At 39.9% G+C, this 17,842-nt stretch overlaps 2 protein-coding genes across 3 annotated transcripts; both read right to left on the bottom strand.

Moving 5' to 3' along the window:
- Positions 1 to 625: 625 nt before the first annotated feature.
- On the bottom strand, positions 626 to 9,793 carry LOC117249552 (ankyrin repeat and SOCS box protein 13-like). Its single transcript, XM_033615275.2, has 6 exons — positions 9,628 to 9,793; positions 8,692 to 8,879; positions 8,317 to 8,473; positions 8,073 to 8,207; positions 6,049 to 6,240; positions 626 to 5,739 (listed from the first exon to the last, which is right to left on the bottom strand). The coding sequence occupies exons 1-6, from the start codon at positions 9,671 to 9,673 to the stop codon at positions 5,612 to 5,614; spliced, it is 846 nt and encodes a 281-aa protein (XP_033471166.1). The 5' UTR covers positions 9,674 to 9,793; the 3' UTR covers positions 626 to 5,611.
- Positions 9,794 to 9,867: 74 nt separating this feature from the next.
- Positions 9,868 to 17,432, bottom strand: asb13a.1 (ankyrin repeat and SOCS box containing 13a, tandem duplicate 1). 2 transcript variants are annotated; one of them, XM_033614522.2, is made up of 6 exons: positions 15,495 to 17,432; positions 13,180 to 13,367; positions 12,713 to 12,869; positions 12,489 to 12,623; positions 10,324 to 10,515; positions 9,868 to 10,237 (listed from the first exon to the last, which is right to left on the bottom strand). In XM_033614522.2, the coding sequence occupies exons 1-6, from the start codon at positions 15,535 to 15,537 to the stop codon at positions 10,080 to 10,082; spliced, it is 873 nt and encodes a 290-aa protein (XP_033470413.1). In that variant the 5' UTR covers positions 15,538 to 17,432; the 3' UTR covers positions 9,868 to 10,079. The 2 variants fall into 2 exon arrangements, with proteins under 2 accessions (XP_033470413.1, XP_033470414.1); XM_033614523.2 differs by lacking the exon at positions 12,489 to 12,623.
- Positions 17,433 to 17,842: the final 410 nt, after the last annotated feature.

The following is a 17,842-nucleotide window of genomic DNA, read 5'->3' as shown; positions in this document are numbered from 1 at the left end:
TTTTATCTACTAAATAATTTATTATTCTGATACAATATGATAAAGAATTAGTCTCAGATTTTAACAAATGAGCCTGTCCTTTAAATAACTTATGGTTGTGAAACTTATCACCATTTAAACTAGATATCAGCTGGTTTAACGCAGGGTCAGACAGCATTCTTTTATGATTTATGTCTTTACTACTCTGCTGCTCGAGGTTTGGAAAAACACTTATTAGACATGGACACAATATGTATTAAGGGGACAGTTATAGTACTATGTCAGGCCAAAAGGATTTATTCTACTCACCTCTTTCCATTTTAAAATGTTTTTAAATTGTTAAATTACAATACATAATTTTATACACATTTTCATTTAGTTTAGTGTGGCATATTAGCCATCTTCGTACTTTACGTTTACTGCTGTCAGATCAGTGAAGGGAAGACTTATGTATGTGTGATATTGTGGCTTGTATTTGCATGACAGCACTCCTGCAAAAGGTGAAGCTGTGTTGTCATGTACTGTTCTTAGTTTGCATTTACAAGAATATGTTGGCAGAGGACAGACAGATGCCACCATGAGGACATACAGTCCAGAATTATATATGAAGTCAGATTCAGGGAAAAACATGAGGACAACACACACGTCAACAGTACAGTTTATTCAATAAATCAACATATATTCATCATATTCAGAGCAACACTTCTGTACAGCTTAATAAGATAAATATTCTTGACACATTTTTGTGGGATGATTCATCAGTTTTTCTGTAGCACCTTCAACAGATAAATCAGCGTGTTTCCAACATCGGAGCAGATTAAACCTGACTTTATTCACATTAATACGACAACACTTAAACAGAGGGGATGGCCGGTGTCGTTTAACCTGATGAACCGGGAGGAATGTTTCAAAACAAACCAACGGCTCTGTTGTTCAACCTGAAGTTCAACATTCCTATTTTGGAGCAAGGACCATTTCTCATCTTAGATAACTGGACATTCTCTGCATGCCTGTTTTTTCCAGTCCCTTGTGCTGCTGAGGAGCCTTAAGTAGAAACCTTGTCTATATCAGGCTTGGATATTTTGAGTCTTAAAGGGAACGCTCCATGGGAAGGAGAAGAGAGATCTATGCAGTGCTTCAGCATTATTTACAGCCTAAGATTATACTGTACCGGCCTGCATTTTTGCAGCATGAAAACCAGTCAAAATATCTTGTAATGATGGAAGATTAGTTTCTGGGAATTTATATTTTGATTAAACAAACCTTAACAGCTTGGCATATTTATGGAGTGCAGCAGACAAACTTCTTATTCGGGCCAGCATTGTGCAGCCCGGGCACGTTTAGGGAGAAAGAGCGAAATGAGGGAGTGAAAAGAGAGATTTGGATGAGGGTCTGAAGGCATGATATATTGCTTTTGAATTCTTTGTGAAAGTCTGTCGGACAAACAGTAAACACACAGGTGCAGACCTCCATGAGAGCTGACAGATGGCCTTGTGCTCTTCGAAGATCAAGGTATGGTAGCGATGCCCGCTGGCAGCTCCGCATAGATGCAAATGATTTAAAAACTGTGAACTTAAAAACACCCCAAAATCCTGAAGGGTGAACTCAGCAAACTGCACGTGGACTGGGTTTTCTACTTCATACTAAGGGGGGAAAAAAAGAAAAAAAATCTTAAGATGGAGAGTTTTGTTGTTTGTGGACACATCATTTGCTCAGTGCTATTTTGCAGTTTGTGATTCAGATTGAGGACTGAAGAACTATACCACTGTTTTTACATGGTTAATCCTAATTTACACTGCATAACTGTACATTGTCAACTGCTTACCATGCTATGATAATTAGATCCTGACCGGGCTGATTATTATTAGCTTATAGCACATATTAGTGGTATGTTGGTCAATATATAACAAGAAATTGTAGAACAGCCATGCCAAAAATAGAGGTAGTTTAGAAATAATGTGCCCATTATATTACAGGTTTTAAAAAGCTAGTTTCAGTCGATATATTGTTATCTTATGTTTTGTTAAATTCTCAAAATCAGAACCAGCTTTGGTTGGGTTCCACTATGTAAAAACATAGTTTAGTGAGGCTATTATTTTTCATGTAAAATTCTGGTCTAATGCAGCTTTCACATGAGCAAAGCCAGAATATCCTGAAGTACTTAGAATTAAGTTCTCTGTTAAAGATGGAATGTGTTTCTGAGGTGACAACAGCAGCAGCTAAAGTTAAGATCATCGGTGAGGGCAAAAAAAAAAAAAAGGAGAAGGCCGAGAAAATGCAACCAAACAATTTGATTTCTTGGTCTGTTGATATCAATCAAGTGTATTCCCAAACTTTATCCTGTGCTGGCACATGTCTTTAAAGGGAATCCTATGTATTTTTCAACCTGGACCCTGTTTGCGACTAATGGAAATGACACATTTTTCAAACTGGTCTAGTGTTGAGTGAGAGCACAACAGAAGGCAACCTCAAAATAGTAGGCCATAAATGTATGTCCACTAAAAGTGCTTGTTTTTGCCACTGACAGGCTCAGATTTTTTATTTTAAGTGTCTGATAACATAATAATAAAACATTTTCTTTAATTACTGCTTGATTATTGTGTCTAACCAAGTGTCACTGAAGGAGACGTCTCGCTTTGAAGTCTCAGCAGTTACGTTTTTGTGGGAAGACAAACAAACATACTGGAAAGGGAAAGGTAAAAACAAAGGTTTTCTTTCTCTGTAGGGATCATTTTCATAATGTCAGACACTTCAAACAACAATTTGAGTCTGTCAGTGATAAAAAGAAGGGACTTTTAGTGAACGTATAATGACAGTGCGATATTGCAACCTGTTTCGCAGCTGCCGGCTTCAGCGCTCTTACTCAATGCCTGACCATTTTCGAAAAATTGTTGTTCTCATTGGTCATTTAGACACAAAAACACGTGAAAATAGGGTTCAGGTTGTAAAATACTTAAGTTACACTTAGTTATCTGCCAGTGTTTTGGTGTCAGGGAGTAAATTATATGAAGCCTGCCAACAAAATCTAAAAGTGGGTGTCTGGCCTAATTCGACCTACATGGATAAGTTATAAGACTTCACAAATAGGTCATGTCAACTTAGAAGAGAGCCAATAAAACAATCTAAAGCACTTCATGGAATTCATAAACAGCTTGCCCCTCCTTCTAAAGACACTAAGACCTCAGCGTGATCTCTGGGTCCTTTCTACGAACAGATTTAGTGGAGCATCAGACACGCAGCTATAAATAGGCAGCCAGGATCTCTGTCTCCTTGGAACTTCAGTGTCTGTATGAAACAAAGGCTGTCGCTAAGCATGGGGTGTGAATCATGGGAATCTGAAATGAAGAGAAGTAGCATCTGGAGAGTGTCAATCTGAGTGCTGCTGTGACAACGGCGCTGCCCGGTTCCATTTTTAAAAGAAACAGCCTTTTGTTATCCAGGGAATGTTGACTGAGCATGCACGCAATGACTCATTTCACATTTTAACCGCTACTCAGCATTTACAGTACACATGCAAGTTTTGTGACATGCATGCACTTTCCCAGCAAATCCAGCAACCTTTAGTTGAGCAGAAGAATGATGACTGAAGTTTCCTTCATTGCCAAAAACTGTGCCATTTGACTTCTTCCTCTCCCTGAGCTCTGACACTTATCCTCTAATTCAAATAAAAACACATTAAAAATCTAATATTAGAAACACACTCTCCTCAGGTAGTGCAAGTTCTTAACTTTTTGTTTAAATTCTATTTAAGACATTAATAGCTGCAGGATGACACACTGGAACCTCCATTAAGAAATACTTAACAAATATAACCTTCACAAAGTGTGCTCATGTTTATCAACCCCAGCTAGCGACTGTGATAGTTTATAATAAAGGAAGCCAAATGGAGAAAAGGTGAGTGCAGCTTTTTCCACAATAGGCTTCTGTTGGGGAAACAATTTGGCTCTCTATTCATAGGTTGTTATTTCCTGTCAGCAGGTTCAAGTTGGGGTAGGCAGAATCTGGAAAAAGCAAAAAACAAAACAAAACAATACACCCTCCTCCTGCAGCTCCCCCATCTTTTTCCTAAGCCCCTCCCACCAGACAACCACAGGTATATGCATGTGCTTCATACTGTAACCCAGTGTTTCCCATACATTGATTTATTTAATCTCATGTCACTGTAGAGCTGCACGCAGCTCACTCACTCAGCCCCTCATTACACTGCTCTCTCTATTTCTATATCAAACCACAAATGAGACAGAATTTAGCTAGATACTGACTCTCCGCCTCGCTCCCCGCCATTGTGGACTGCTTATCCGGGAGGATAGTTGGCAGGAGTTCGATAGACAGACCTTTGGTCTGCAGCTGTAGCAGCTCGAATTCGGCCAGTGAAAACTACCAGCACTGCTGCTCTTGTGGGTTGTCGGGGCTGTGGGTCTGCACTGCCCGTTTGCACACTGTTGCAGCCACGGACTGGGGTTCTGTCCCTGGAGCTGCTGCCCATTCTCCTCCCAGCAAGGTGGTCTGTAGCAGTAAGGCGGAGGACACACTGTGATTCAAGGCTTTAGCCATTGTTAGCTATATAAACCTGAACTTGAAGCAGCCATGAGCTTTTGGCTCTGGTAAAAAGAAGACTCAAGTATCAGCAACATTTTCAATCCATCCCTAAAACGTTTTGCGGATAATGACACAGGTTTTGTTTCATTTATTGTCCGAGTCTTTTTTAGCCTCTCTTTTCGATAAATCTGTCTTCCTTCTTGGGTTTGCTTTGCAGGTTGAATAGCGACTTTTTTGCAGGATTCTCTGCCACTGAAACAGGCTTTCACCATCTTAAGGGATATACATCTGCAAAGTCTCCCATCACAGCCTAGATTTCCTAAAGCCTGAAAACAGAGCCAAGAGGAGGTGTCGGAGTCTGGTTTTCTCCCAGACCTCTTGGATTACAATATACTTTTTATAGGATTTTTGCCTAATGAAGCAAAACTGCCTACCCCAGCATTAAGTGTCCAAATCCAAACAGTATATTTACATTAATACAGTAAAAGTAAAATTATGTAGGTTATCAATCAATTTAATTATGTGCATACATTTGTCATCATTACTGGCCCTGCTGTTGCTTTGTGTTAGATACAGGTGGTGATCTTTCTTGTGACATCTTTCATGACTTGATCAGGAGGGACATGCAGGGAACCGACCTCATTAACAACATCATCCTTTTTCGCTTTGCCATGTTTCAAGTAGAAGAATGCTCTGCGCTCCTAAAGGCCAGTGTCACAGAGCAAACTAGGCAGGAGAATTATCATTGGACTGGTATCCTGCTGTCTGATTATGGCACAAGGTGTCTACATTTCACAGACTGAAGGGTATTCCAGTTCTGGTTATCTAAAATTGCTTAGTAATTCTTTTACCTGGATAAAGCCCATGGGTAACGTGAGTGTGAATACGATGAAATAATTTACAGCACCTAAACAACTCCAACAGAGGAGCTAGGATACTCCTATTCATTTGAAAGTGCAGCTAAACTGTGCGTCTACTATTGTCATGTCTAATGCAGTGGCACCTTTGCTGTGTTTTTCTTAAAATTATGCAGCAGGTCTGTGAGTTTCTAGGTTTCTGTAAACCTTGATCCAACTTGTCCTCCACGTAAGACTCACTGATAGCAGAGGTAGCTGATAATGAGTTTAGGTACGTCTAGTTGACTTATGGCCTTTACAGCTCTGGTGCCCAGCTTCTTCCTCACTGCCAACCTGCAGAGCTGCTGCAGAGTCATGGGGGTGGCTGCAGACAGGAGAAAGATGGAAGTAAGTGTTCACAACATATTAAAAATAATATATATATATATATCAAGGAGTATTGCATATGGATCCAGTTACTACATTGGCTAGCCGATACATGATCGAAGGTATATATGAGCATCACAGTAAACAACATGTGTCAAATGTCCTGGAAGTGAAATGCGGTCCTTGCTTGCCATCTGCTGGTGTTATGTTGACATAACATTGTTGTACAGGATTAAGGGCAACTCCACAAACTGGGAGATCTACATGTTTGTTTTCCACTCAACCCTGACTTTTGTGAATAACTTACTCTCATAAAGCTGCAGGCAGGTTGCAGTGGGAGAGCCTGGCGTGGTGTAATCGATGGGCTTCCTGTTGTGCTGATCTCTGGCATAGACATTGGCCCCGAACTCCAACAATAACTCCACTATCTCAACTCGCTTGTTTTTAGCAGCATGATGTAGTGGAATCTCATGTAGCCTGGCAGCATTCACTTTAGCACCTAATAGGAAGAGGACATTTGTCAGCTGTCTACATTTTTTACTGTCAGCAAATCTCTTGATGAGTATTGAGTCTCGTAGTACTCTCTGACTTCCCCACCCTGTCAGTGGCTTTCAGTCCCAAGTCCATTGATTGTTTTTGAAGGCATACATCTTTAAAAACTGGTCACACATACACCGTTTAATTTTTTAAAAGCCTTAGTGAACAGCTGGTCAATGTAGTTTGGACAAACTTTACTCAAACTGTCATTAGATTTTTGACCAGATGAAAAATATATATTATCCCCAACCTTACCCTTAAAGGCCGCAGGCTGTAGTTAGGCCGTTTGGGATCATTGGGCAAAAATCATATAATAAACTTTAAGCATATTGTAATTCAAGTGGTCTAGGAGAAAACTAGATGTCTGCACCTCCTTTTGGCTCAGTTTTCAGGCTTTAGAAAATCTAGCTCAATGTCAGAGAATCCTGCAAAGAACGTTGCTATTCCAGCATTGACAACAATTGCCTACACTGCAAAGCAACCCGAAAAAGGACAACTTCAAGAGAGTCTAAAAGAGAGTCTACAATAAACGAAACAAAATATGTCAATATCTGCAAAGTGTTACAGAGACAGAGAGAAAATGTTGCTAATACTTTAGCCTTCTGCTAACCAAAGCCAAAGGTCCATAACCGTGGCTTCAAAGTTTACATTTATGTAGCTAATGTAAGCTAGAACCTTGAATCACAATTTGTCCTCTGCCTCACTCCCTGCTGCAACAGACCACCTCTCCAGGAGGAGAACAGGCAGCAGCTCAATCCAGCCAACTGAAACCACAGCGCCAGGGGACCAGACAGCTCTGACTCCCCACCAGATCAGCAAACTTTCTGTTGCTGCTGGTACTGGTTAGCCCTGGTGGTGGCACTGGCCACCCAGCAATGGGGGGTTTGTGCTGGCTGAATTCGAGCTGCTACAGCCGCTACCAGAAGGTCCATTTCCATTCTCCTCCCAGCAAAGCAGTCTGTGTGGCATAGAGCACGGCAGAGGGACTGTGGAGTGACTGGCTTGCTAATTATCGTGTCTTGTTTTAAACATTTGGGTAACACTGGACTACTCTAGAAGCATGACGATAGTCCCATGGTTGTCTGGTGGGAGGGGCTTAGGACAGAGAGGGGGGAGCTGCAGGAGGAGGGTGTATTTTAAAATTCTACCTCTTCCAGATTCCTGCCTACCCCAGCTTTAACTTTTATGAAACAGACTTATTATTAGAATTCACATGACAAACTTAACAGTTTTTGTAGTGAATTTTGATTCTTGCACCAAAAACAAACAAACAAACCATCATGAAAAGAAAGGTGTGAATTTGGTTTGTTTTGTCTGACATTTGGCAACTAATGAGTTTTTGTAAAAGGCTGAGTTCACAAAGTTGTCTGTGCTTGCACTGTGTGCTGCATTATGGGTCATTCACGTTTCAACTCCCTGCATGCTAATTTTCACAGGATGCTGAAAAAACTGAAAATAGTGGTAAGAGTTAGGAAATCAGTTTACACAAATTGCTTTGCTAAATGATCATTAGGAGAGTATACACAATTTATGCTTAATAGGTTAAAACATGGAAAACTGCAGGGATGACCTCATGTGTACTTGGTGTCTGGTACCGCAGTTTAAAGTGGGGCAGCAGGGGCGTATCATTACAGGCCAGCTAACCTATCCTCAAGTGACACCAGCATTGGAGTCAAATGCTAGAATTAAAATACCACCTCCCAAATCTGAAAGCGGTACACATACAAACAAATTTAAAGCAATGCCACATCTGGTTTTGTACATTTTCCCACCCTGCTTTGCACTGATGCTCACCTGCATTGAGCAGCTCTTTCACACATTCTATGTTTTCATTAGCACAGGCCACATGCAGCGGGGTCCCGTAGTAAAGGTCGTATGCCTCCAGACAAGCGCCTGTGGCAATAAGGAGCTTCACACAGTCTGAGTTTCCTGAAATATGAGAAGAAGATGTTGTCTAAGATAAATTTATTTATAAAAATTAATTATTACTGGATTTCACAAAAACTAAAAGACAGGTGCAGCGAGCAGAAGCACTCACCTCCCATGCAGGCCTCGTGGAGGGGTGATGCCGTGCGGGAGGTGAGGGCAGGGTTGGCCTTGGCGCCATGATCCAGCAAGAGTCTGACACACTCCAAACTACCAGCTGAACAGGCATCACACAGCGGGGTGCTGCCGTCAACATTCCTTGCATCCACCTGAGATGCATTAAAGGACAGAGGATTAAATACAGAATACTTCAGCCTCTTCGGAATCACATTTGCTCTCCTTATCAGACAAACACCCTTCTTTGCCTTCCCTTATTATTTTACTTTTACCTACATTTATTTTTTGTTCTGTAGACCAAAAGCTACCTGTCTCAGCTAAAGTCACCCATAAGGTGGCAGACAGGCATCCATCTGTCTCCCTGGCTCACCTGAGCTCCAGCTTCCAGCAGCAGCCGGACACACTGGGTCTGTCCGCGGAGGCACGCCTCGTGTAGCGGTGTGATGGAGTCCACTGCCACGACATTGACCGAAGCTCCACTTTGGATGAGGTGCTTCAGCTGGGTGATCTCACCTTGGCACGCTGCCTTGTGCACCTCGGTTCTCTCTGACCAGCAGCCTGTGGGGGAAGACACAACATGAACACACTGTATAAAAGATGATTAATGATTCAGTGTTGTCACCAATATTTTCACCAATAGTTGTTCTTGTATTATGGTGCTTATAGTTGATGCATATTATTTGTCCTGTCTGTTCTCTTTTTACACTAACTGTACTGTCACTGTTTTGTTTCATGCCAACTGCTTTTAGCAGAACTAACACAAGTTGCTCTATGAATTATATACAAATAATATAGTGGTAGTTCAGTATAGTATTATCATAATTATTATAATCTAATATCACATCTAAGAAAATACTGAGATTAAAGAAAAGCGCGCAATCCAATTAAATGTCTAAAAATAATACTAATAAATGTCTCCTTAAAAAACTGTAGACTAAGGGCTATGATTTCAACCATATTATCATGACACAAATGTCGAAATTAAATTATTAGTGGGCACAAACACAGGCCTACACTATGCCGACTACTCTTCATTATTTTGTCAAAATCCATCTATACACCTTCTGCTGTAACACAACTGTAAAAGGCAGAAGAGCAATAGAGCAGACGCTAATGGCAATAATATCAAGTTACACTTCTACAGCTGTTGCTAACAGCTAGCTACCGCTAAACATGCCGTGGGAAGCCGCTTGCTAGCACGCTAGCATTCCCTATGACATTCCTGCCATACATGCCGGCTTCAAATCGGGTCAAGTCCGAAAAAGCGACAGTCTCCCCGGCCATGTTGTCTTGGTTTCATACTCACCAATATCTCCAAAGAAATATGGATATGAATTCTCAATTTCCATCATGTCTTTTTTTCTCTCCGCGTGGAGAACGTCAGAACAGACGCAAAGTCACGGTGTGTTTGTAAACAGCCGCCTCCTGGTAATGTTTACAAACGGCGAGTCACGTGACATACCGGGAACTCGAAGCGCATGCTGGGACTTGTAGTTTTTACACCATATAGGCCATTTCATCATCTTTACAGGACGCAATGAATCTTTATTCTATGTCAGGATATATAATGCTATATAATACATAACATTATTTTACAATACAACAATATTAAAGCAGCAATGACAACACAATTCCTAATTCGCATGTCATACATTAAAAAATATAATGAATAACCTAATATATTAAGAATTATAAGCAAATATTGTCCGTGATGCTTCTTTTTGAGGATGACCAGTCTCTCATTCAGGCTTCATCCGTTCATGCGTCACTCTGTAGTGATGCAGGATGATCACAGTACTGCAGGTAGTTGAGGATGCGGTGGGATACGTCCAGGTGACCTATGACCTCTGAGGCTCTGGTACCGAGCATCGTCCTCACAGTGATTCTACAAAGCTGCTGCAGGCTCAGAGGATTACCTGTCCACAAAAGGAGGTTTCCATAGGTCAGGTTATCATGATTAACAAGCAAATGACTGCTTATAGCTCCCTGAAGCAGAGCTTACTTTCATAAAACATGAGGCAGGTGTAGGTGGTAGACCCAGGTGCTGTGTAGTCTACAGGCTTTTTCCCCAGGTTGTCGCTGGCATACGCGTTGGCTCCAAACTCCATCAACAGCTCGACCATGTCCTCCATGTCGACTCGTGCTGCGTGGTGCAGAGCTATCTCATGGAATCGAACTGAGTTCACCTTGGCACCTGCAGGAGGGTAAGACAAGCTGAGGCCTGCTGGTTTGGATTTATAAATGATCTGAATATTTTGACAGAGCTTGTAAAAGTAAAATCCACCCTCATACAATGCTGTTACAGTTAACCTCATTTCATTTGCTTGGTGGTGTGTTTTTCTTTGTCCTGTAAATATGAAACATGGACTTTGTTGTAATTTTGTCATCAGTCTTGGAGAATCATAAGCAAGGGACTCCCTTTGGAGCTATCATTATGCACTGACATGTAATAATCATACAGGATGAAATAAGAAATAGTTTATACACCCTAATAGCGCCGAATGAATCAGGATTTAAAGGTGACGAATTATGCCAGAGTTTCAAAATAGTATGTATTATGAGGTAGACAAATGTAGAGGTAATTCCTGTAAGCAAAAACATCAAGTTTTCATCTCCTAGCTTTCAGAAAACTCCATTTACAACAGTTTTCTACTCTGGCTACAATATGACATCGTGGTATGAGTGATTTTTTTATATGGTCATCTGTTCCATGCACACTACTGCAAGTGTTTACATTATTTAGCCTGCACTGCTAAATGAAGCTACATGCTAACATCAGGGAAACATGTAATGATCATTTTTGATCATCGGTTTTTGATCATATTCCTGCTTGAACATGTCCGGTTGTGTTTAGAAGTCTTTATTGGTGATTTTTTAATGTTAAAAAAAAAAGTGCCACTATTCCCCTATTACAGTCATTCCCCAGCTGCAATGACTCCACTGACCAAACCAATCAGAGCTAGCCTATCTCCAGCACAGACAGTTTGAGGAAAATAAATTGTTTTTTTACTATTAAAACATGTGAACATGTTCTGGTAGAGACCTTAGATACAAGTATGAACCTGAAAATGAGTGTAATAGGTGCCCTTTAAAACAAGGAAAATGAGTTCTTCTTTATTACAATATGAACTTTTTTTTACTAACAGCCCCTGCCTCCACTTCCTCACTGCTCGACAATGACGGGACTTGGGCAAAAATGTTACAGATCCCAGTATTTACAGTGATTACTGATCTAACACTAGATTCAGGTCTCTGCCAGCTGAATTTCACTACGCACTAACTAAAATGTCGACCAGTGGCTACTTTGATGATATGAAAAGAGACTTTTCATCAAACTCCTAACTTGTGATATGCACCGGAAAGAATAACTCAACCTTTAACTACATCTTTTTTAGACACTGACACTGTTTTTTAAAATAAGTATAGCATTATAACAGACATTTACTATATGTTTACCAGGGGATCGCATTACAAGAGATAGCCCAAACAAGCCATGCAACGTGTCGCAGCAGCTGAGCAGAAGTTAGTCAACACACTGTGAGACCTTTGGCAGGACTGTGTATCAAGCTGGTATCAAGGCTAACCTCACTAAGAATTCAACTATCATTATTCTATTGCTCCTGCAGGGCTTTGATGTTTTTAGCTTGGACGAGGATAGCTGTTATCACACATAAATATGGGCACAAATAGTAAAACATTATTAAAAGTCTGTAGAAAATTTCCATCTTCTGGTGAAAAGAGTCAAAGTCAGTACTTAAACAGTTACATCTCTGTGTTATAAGCAAGTAAGTGCTTCTCATCTCAAGTGAATGCAGTATAAAATCACACCTGAATCCTCTGACATCCCTTGACAACAGTTAATAAGGAATGACTTACACCTGCAAAGGGAAGGAGTACATTTTGAGTTTTATCTTAAATCTAAGTTACAGTGTAACTCCTTGACCACATTCAAGCTAAGCTACTTCCCAACTTACACATAGCCAGTTGGACTGTAACTAACAAATATTTTCATTGCCAATGAATCTGTTGATTATCTTCTTGATAAATCAAAGGTATTAGTATTATACTCCATTTCTCCCAATAGATGGCCCTAAGTCCTACACACTGGACCTTTAAGGATGGATTTATCCCTTAACACACTGTCTGACCTGCAGCTTTCTTGCTGACCTGCATTGAGCAGCTCCTTGACACAGTCCATGTGTCCTTTGGCACATGCGATGTGGAGTGGTGGACCAAAGTGGACATCATTAGCCTCCAGCTGGGCACCGCTGGCTATCATCAACCTCACTACTTCGACATTACCTGAGAGGAATGTAAAATTTTACTTATAACAAGGAGGTCTGACGGGGTATGGCGGGTTGAACGCTGTCTTACTGCTGCTTTAGGTTTACCTTGTATGCAGGCCTCGTGGAGCGGCGAGGCCGTGAGAGCAGTGAGGGAAGGGTTAACATTGGCTCCGTACTCCAGAAGCAGCTTGGCACACTCCAGGCTGCCAGAGGCACACGCGTGACACAAAGGTGTGCTCCCATGAATGGTCCGTACATCCACCTGGAACAACCACACAAACAACATACCCTTCTGTCATACAGCTTTAAATTGCAGTAAAAATTTTAGTGGCATATATTACACTTTATAGGACCTATTGCAATGTGAAGAGAGGTACTGTCCCAATTCCATGGCAACTTTTGAGAGCATAGGTTGCTTCACAAACCCCACAAAGGTACTATTTACTCTGTATCACATTGCATCACTTCATACAAGTGCTTGTGATAAGGTGTCCCACTTTATTTAAGTACTCTTTTTCGTCATGTTTGGTCCTCTATAAGTAGGGGTAGGACCATGTTGGGGTTTATCCCACCTGGGCTCCAGCCTCCAGCAGCAGCCGGGCACAGTTGGGATGAGCCTTTATGCAGGCTTCATGGAGCGGAGTGATGTTGTCCACCGTCACCATGTTGACCGATGCTCCACTTTCTATCAGCTGTTTCAGCTGCAGGGTCCTGCCGTGGGAAGCTGCTTCATGCAGGGCAGTCCGGTCTGCCCAGAAACCTTACACAGACAGTGACACATTAACAGCACATTTATTCTTGCACAAGTCTCCCAAGTTTAAAAAGATATTTATGAAGCTGCTATTTCACCTAAGTTACTTCATAAGACTTTCTGTATTTGTTTCTGAAATTCAGTTAAACAATAATATAAATATATACAAATATACAAATATTTTCTGTCTCTATCTGTTTTCATACTTGCATGTTCATAAAAAAACTTAACTTCATAACCCCTTTCACTCCGCTAGGATGCCAGTGTCCTCGGCTGACATATCATTCAGAGGCAGTAGCTGGCTAAGCTTTTAAAGCTTGAGTAATACTGGTATCATATGAAACTAGACGGCCAAGGGAATGCATTGGTGCCAACCATGTCATGCTCACTTGTTGGGAAGGGGATTAAATAACACTGTCAAGTTAGGCTAATGTGGGAGTAAGTGGCATGGAATTTTCCAGGGTTCTCTTGACCTCTCACCTCATCTACATAAAATGTTTTTTTTGGGTACCCACCTACTAGTTTTTAACAGTTCTGTCAAAAACCAAGCAGTTTTTTGCATGTGGTAAAAATGTGTTATTTTTGCCTGTTGATAATCACAGCCTCAGAAAACTTTGCAACCACAAATTAGAGACCTCAAGCATTCAGAGGATGTATGGCTTCCATAGGTATACTGACAACGAGGGGGTTTCTCAGGAGTCACTCAATCACCAAAAATGCATTTCTTATAGAAATCTCCAAATGTCAAAAAGTTTTTGATACCAAATCTCAACATGCATTTTTCTGTGGTGTTCCTCAAGGTCTTAATGTTTTATTGTTGTATTTTGGAGAGATTTTTGACATGTCTTTATCAATTCAAGTGGTAAAAAATGCTTAAATTTAGCACCAAAACTGTGTAACAAAAATAATAATGCTGCAACAACTAATGAGACATAATTGAGCAAGGGAATGGCCATCGTACACTTCCATCATAATGCTGTAAGCCCCTATACACTTTACTTTCAAAGTTTGAATAGGTGCCTAAACCATGCGCAATATTTATTTCATATTTATGACTAGAAAAGCTTAACACTCAGTGTTGCGCTGCACCTTGAATTTATCTTCAGTTTCCCAGCTCTTAGGTGACGCATACCACTTCTGTGTGGCATACACTGTTGGCCTGCTATCTCGACCTTAAAACCCCCTGCCCCCTCTAAAAAATACAAAAATGGGTCTATGGTAGGAGTGGGTGGAGTGGACGAGGTTAAAACAAATAAATAAATAAAAAATAAAATAATAATAATAATAATTATATGATAGGAACTGTCACACAGTGTTGTGAAGGTGACTTTTAAAATGTAACAGGTTACAGATTACTAGTTACCCCATTAAAAAAATGTATTAAGTAATGCAGCTATTCTAATTACTTCATCACAGTAATGTAACTTATTATATTTGATCCGTTCTTGATTACAGTTCCAAAAAAAATGTTTTTAACTGGGAAATAAAACTGGGAAATTTTCGGAAATGGGCTATACAAAGGACAGCATTCCTGCACTGTGAAAAGATTCAAAGCAACAGAATTAATGTTAAATTTTACATAATAACTTTTTACTAAAAAGAATATATTTGAATAAAACCCCTTTATAATTCACAGTAACTCATTTAATTTTTCTCAGTAACTGTAACTGATTATAATTAAATTTATTTTGTAGTTTAATTACATGCAACTTGTTACTTCCCAACACTGCTGTAACATTAGTGGTAGTGGTAGTAGCTAGCCGTATTAGCATTAGCTAAGTTATTACTACCTTATATTCCCTAACAGGTGTGTTTTATAGACTTTCTTCACCTCAACAAAATTTTGTATTTTTTTATAATGCAATTACTATTTTAAAAAAAACCGTTGTATTAGCCCACTTTAACTCACTTGTTTGTATGTTAAAGTTAAGGCTGACATTATTGTGGTGTAAATGTAGCTATATATCAGTAGGTCTTTCTCATATGACACAAATAGTGACAGTCACGAGCAGGGCACGAGCACGAGCTAATATGATTAACTCGACGTCAACAGAACCGACTGCCATTCTTGACATTCTTAAGACAGCTAATATCTGCTGTATGTGTTAAGCTGTTGTGAACATTAACGGCGCTCACCGATATCGCACAGAAACGACCGGCGGGCTGCTGTCACCTCCATGTTTTACCAGTGAAACTCTCAGAGCAGGCGGCAGCGGAGGAAGAAGACATCAAAAGCTTACGCTGCAAGTGTCGAATGAAGAGGCAGCAGAGCATTGTGGGAGTCGTAGTTTACAGTTGTGAGATTCCCTGTGTTGCTACCGGTTGCTACTCATACACATTCTCCCCAATTTAGGTTGCCAGGAGAATTCAGCTCTGTGGTAATACAAAGGATATCATGTAGTCATGCATAAGACATCTGTAATATTTCATAACGATATCAGACTTCATTATTTCATGTATCATTTAATTAAAATAGAAACCATATTAAAGGTGCAACTCAACTCATGGCCTGTGGGCCAAATCTGGCCTACATTTTTTAACATTTAATGTAAATATCAAAAAAATAATACAACTGACCTGTGCAGGGCCTCTGTGACTGGCCCCTGGCATATAGCAAAAGTGGCCAATACCTCCCACACGTTATTAAAAAGTTCTCATCGAAGTAGCTCATGAAATAATTTGCATGATCTCTTTTTTAATCCCATTTTAACTGCTTAGGTTGGCAATGAGCATATTAAGTGTATTTAATATTGTGTAGAATTTAAGGGGAATGGAGGCATTTATTGATTTTTATTACTGCTTATTACTTATTTTATACATGAACCCAGTCCTTGAGTGCACCTGAATTTAGTTGTATCTTTGTACAATGACAATAAAGAAATAAGTAAGTCCTTTCAGGTTTTGCCCATGGTGCTGGCTGTGCATCTTAAGTTTAACTATTCTACTGCAGTATAATCTCCAGTCCTTCATCTGTAAAGAGACTAAAGGCATGAGGAAAGACCTACATGAGTGCATCACCATTAAGGATTGGGGGAGGGCACGCACCAAAGCACAATCACAAATAGCGAAATAAATACAACAGTGCCATACCTGATTTATGTAGGCTATATTGCAGAAAAGGGTACACGTTTTCACTGTTTTTGGCAGTGTACTCAGATAACAAAAAGATGTGGGAAGCAGTAAGAGAGACATCCAGGAATATTTTATCCATACAAATACCTCTTGACCTCAAAGCTTTTTATACTAGGCTTATATCCAGATAATCACATTAAATGGGTCTATTATTTGCTAAAAGAGTTATCACTCTTTAATGAAAAAAGGTCGGTAGGTCGAGTATGGGTAAATGGATTTCTGAATTATCTTCAACTCTGCCCTTGGAAAAAATTCCATATGCCATCTGGATTATCAATCACTCTTTCACAACATCTGGAGCCCCTTTACGTTATGCGTTGTGTTATTTAGGGAGGACAGACATCCCCACATGATGGAAGCACTGTTATCTGCTATAGATTAACCTCTGGGATGATGAAATCTCTCAAGGATTTTTTAAATTATTGTAAAACATTTGAACATTAATATTTACTTTAACTGAAGTGTATCACTCTGACACAATACTAAACCTGTAGGTTTAAATTTATTTTATTTTTCCACTTTGAGGTGGGGGTTAGGGGTGGATTACATGTGTTGCTGTCACACCAGAGTTTGCTCAAGTGTCCAGTTTTTTGAGTATCTGTGCATACATATATACTCATACCGGTATGTGTGTATATCTTTATTTTTTATTGCTAAAATCAATAAAGATAGTTTGGAAAAAATATTCTATTGAGAGGTTACATCACAGATCATATTTAAATACATAAAGCACATTTTCTGAGTTTCTGACTGGATTTAATCAGACTTTAACAGTTTTTCCACCTTGAACAGTTTACCTTTTCTAGATGATGGAAGAAATCGCAAACTGAGCAGAAGGCAACATGCAAACCACATGCTTTGTCTCCTCCATGGTGAAGGGAATTTATCATCCCGAAGATCCACATCCAAAGAATAAAGTGAATTCCCACACACACTTATCATCTCGCACTGATTTATTTAAAAAGTGTCAATGTTTTGATAACAAGGAAGTTAGAAATTTCAAACTGCAAAATTAATGTTGCCATTTGTGTTATGAATTGTAAATTAAAAACCCAGAGATACAATAATAATAGTTAAAACCATCCCGCAACTCCCCTGAAGATAAAAATTTGGATGTCATGATGCAACTAGGGTTCACGTTCAACTTTTATTTTGATGGCCAGTTTGCTCATTATATTCCAGCCATATGCCAGCTAATGCAAACCCTGGATGCAACTATCCTGAATGTGCTGATTGCTATGCTGTGGGCTGCACTGACCTGAGATCATACAATTGTCAAAAAGTCAGTCTACAGTTCAGGGATGGTTTATCTCTAGCTCCACCATCAGTAAAAAGCTGGAGGGTATTTCAGT

This window comes from Epinephelus lanceolatus, chromosome 23, assembly GCF_041903045.1.
Source record: "Epinephelus lanceolatus isolate andai-2023 chromosome 23, ASM4190304v1, whole genome shotgun sequence".
NCBI classification, from domain to species: domain Eukaryota; kingdom Metazoa; phylum Chordata; class Actinopteri; order Perciformes; family Serranidae; genus Epinephelus; species Epinephelus lanceolatus.
The sequence above is the reverse complement of the archived record's forward strand: the minus strand, read 5'-3'. Positions and strand labels throughout refer to the sequence as shown.

What these genes read in the sequence shown, in the direction of transcription:
- LOC117249552 (XM_033615275.2), bottom strand. Translation starts at nt 9,673, where the DNA reads ATGATGGAAATTGAGAATTCATATCCATATTTCTTTGGAGATATTG. An exon ending in ATATTTCTTTGGAGATATTG is followed by an intron (nt 8,880 to 9,627) that starts GTGAGTATGAAA and finishes CTTCCCCCACAG; the next exon opens with GCTGCTGGTCAGAGAGAACC. An exon ending in TGCTGGAAGCTGGAGCTCAG is followed by an intron (nt 8,474 to 8,691) that starts GTGAGCCAGGGA and finishes AATGCATCTCAG; the next exon opens with GTGGATGCAAGGAATGTTGA.
- asb13a.1 (XM_033614522.2), bottom strand. Translation starts at nt 15,537, where the DNA reads ATGGAGGTGACAGCAGCCCGCCGGTCGTTTCTGTGCGATATCG. An exon ending in GTCGTTTCTGTGCGATATCG is followed by an intron (nt 13,368 to 15,494) that starts GTGAGCGCCGTT and finishes TGTCTGTGTAAG; the next exon opens with GTTTCTGGGCAGACCGGACT. An exon ending in CTGCCTCATGTTTTATGAAA is followed by an intron (nt 10,238 to 10,323) that starts GTAAGCTCTGCT and finishes TTTTGTGGACAG; the next exon opens with GTAATCCTCTGAGCCTGCAG.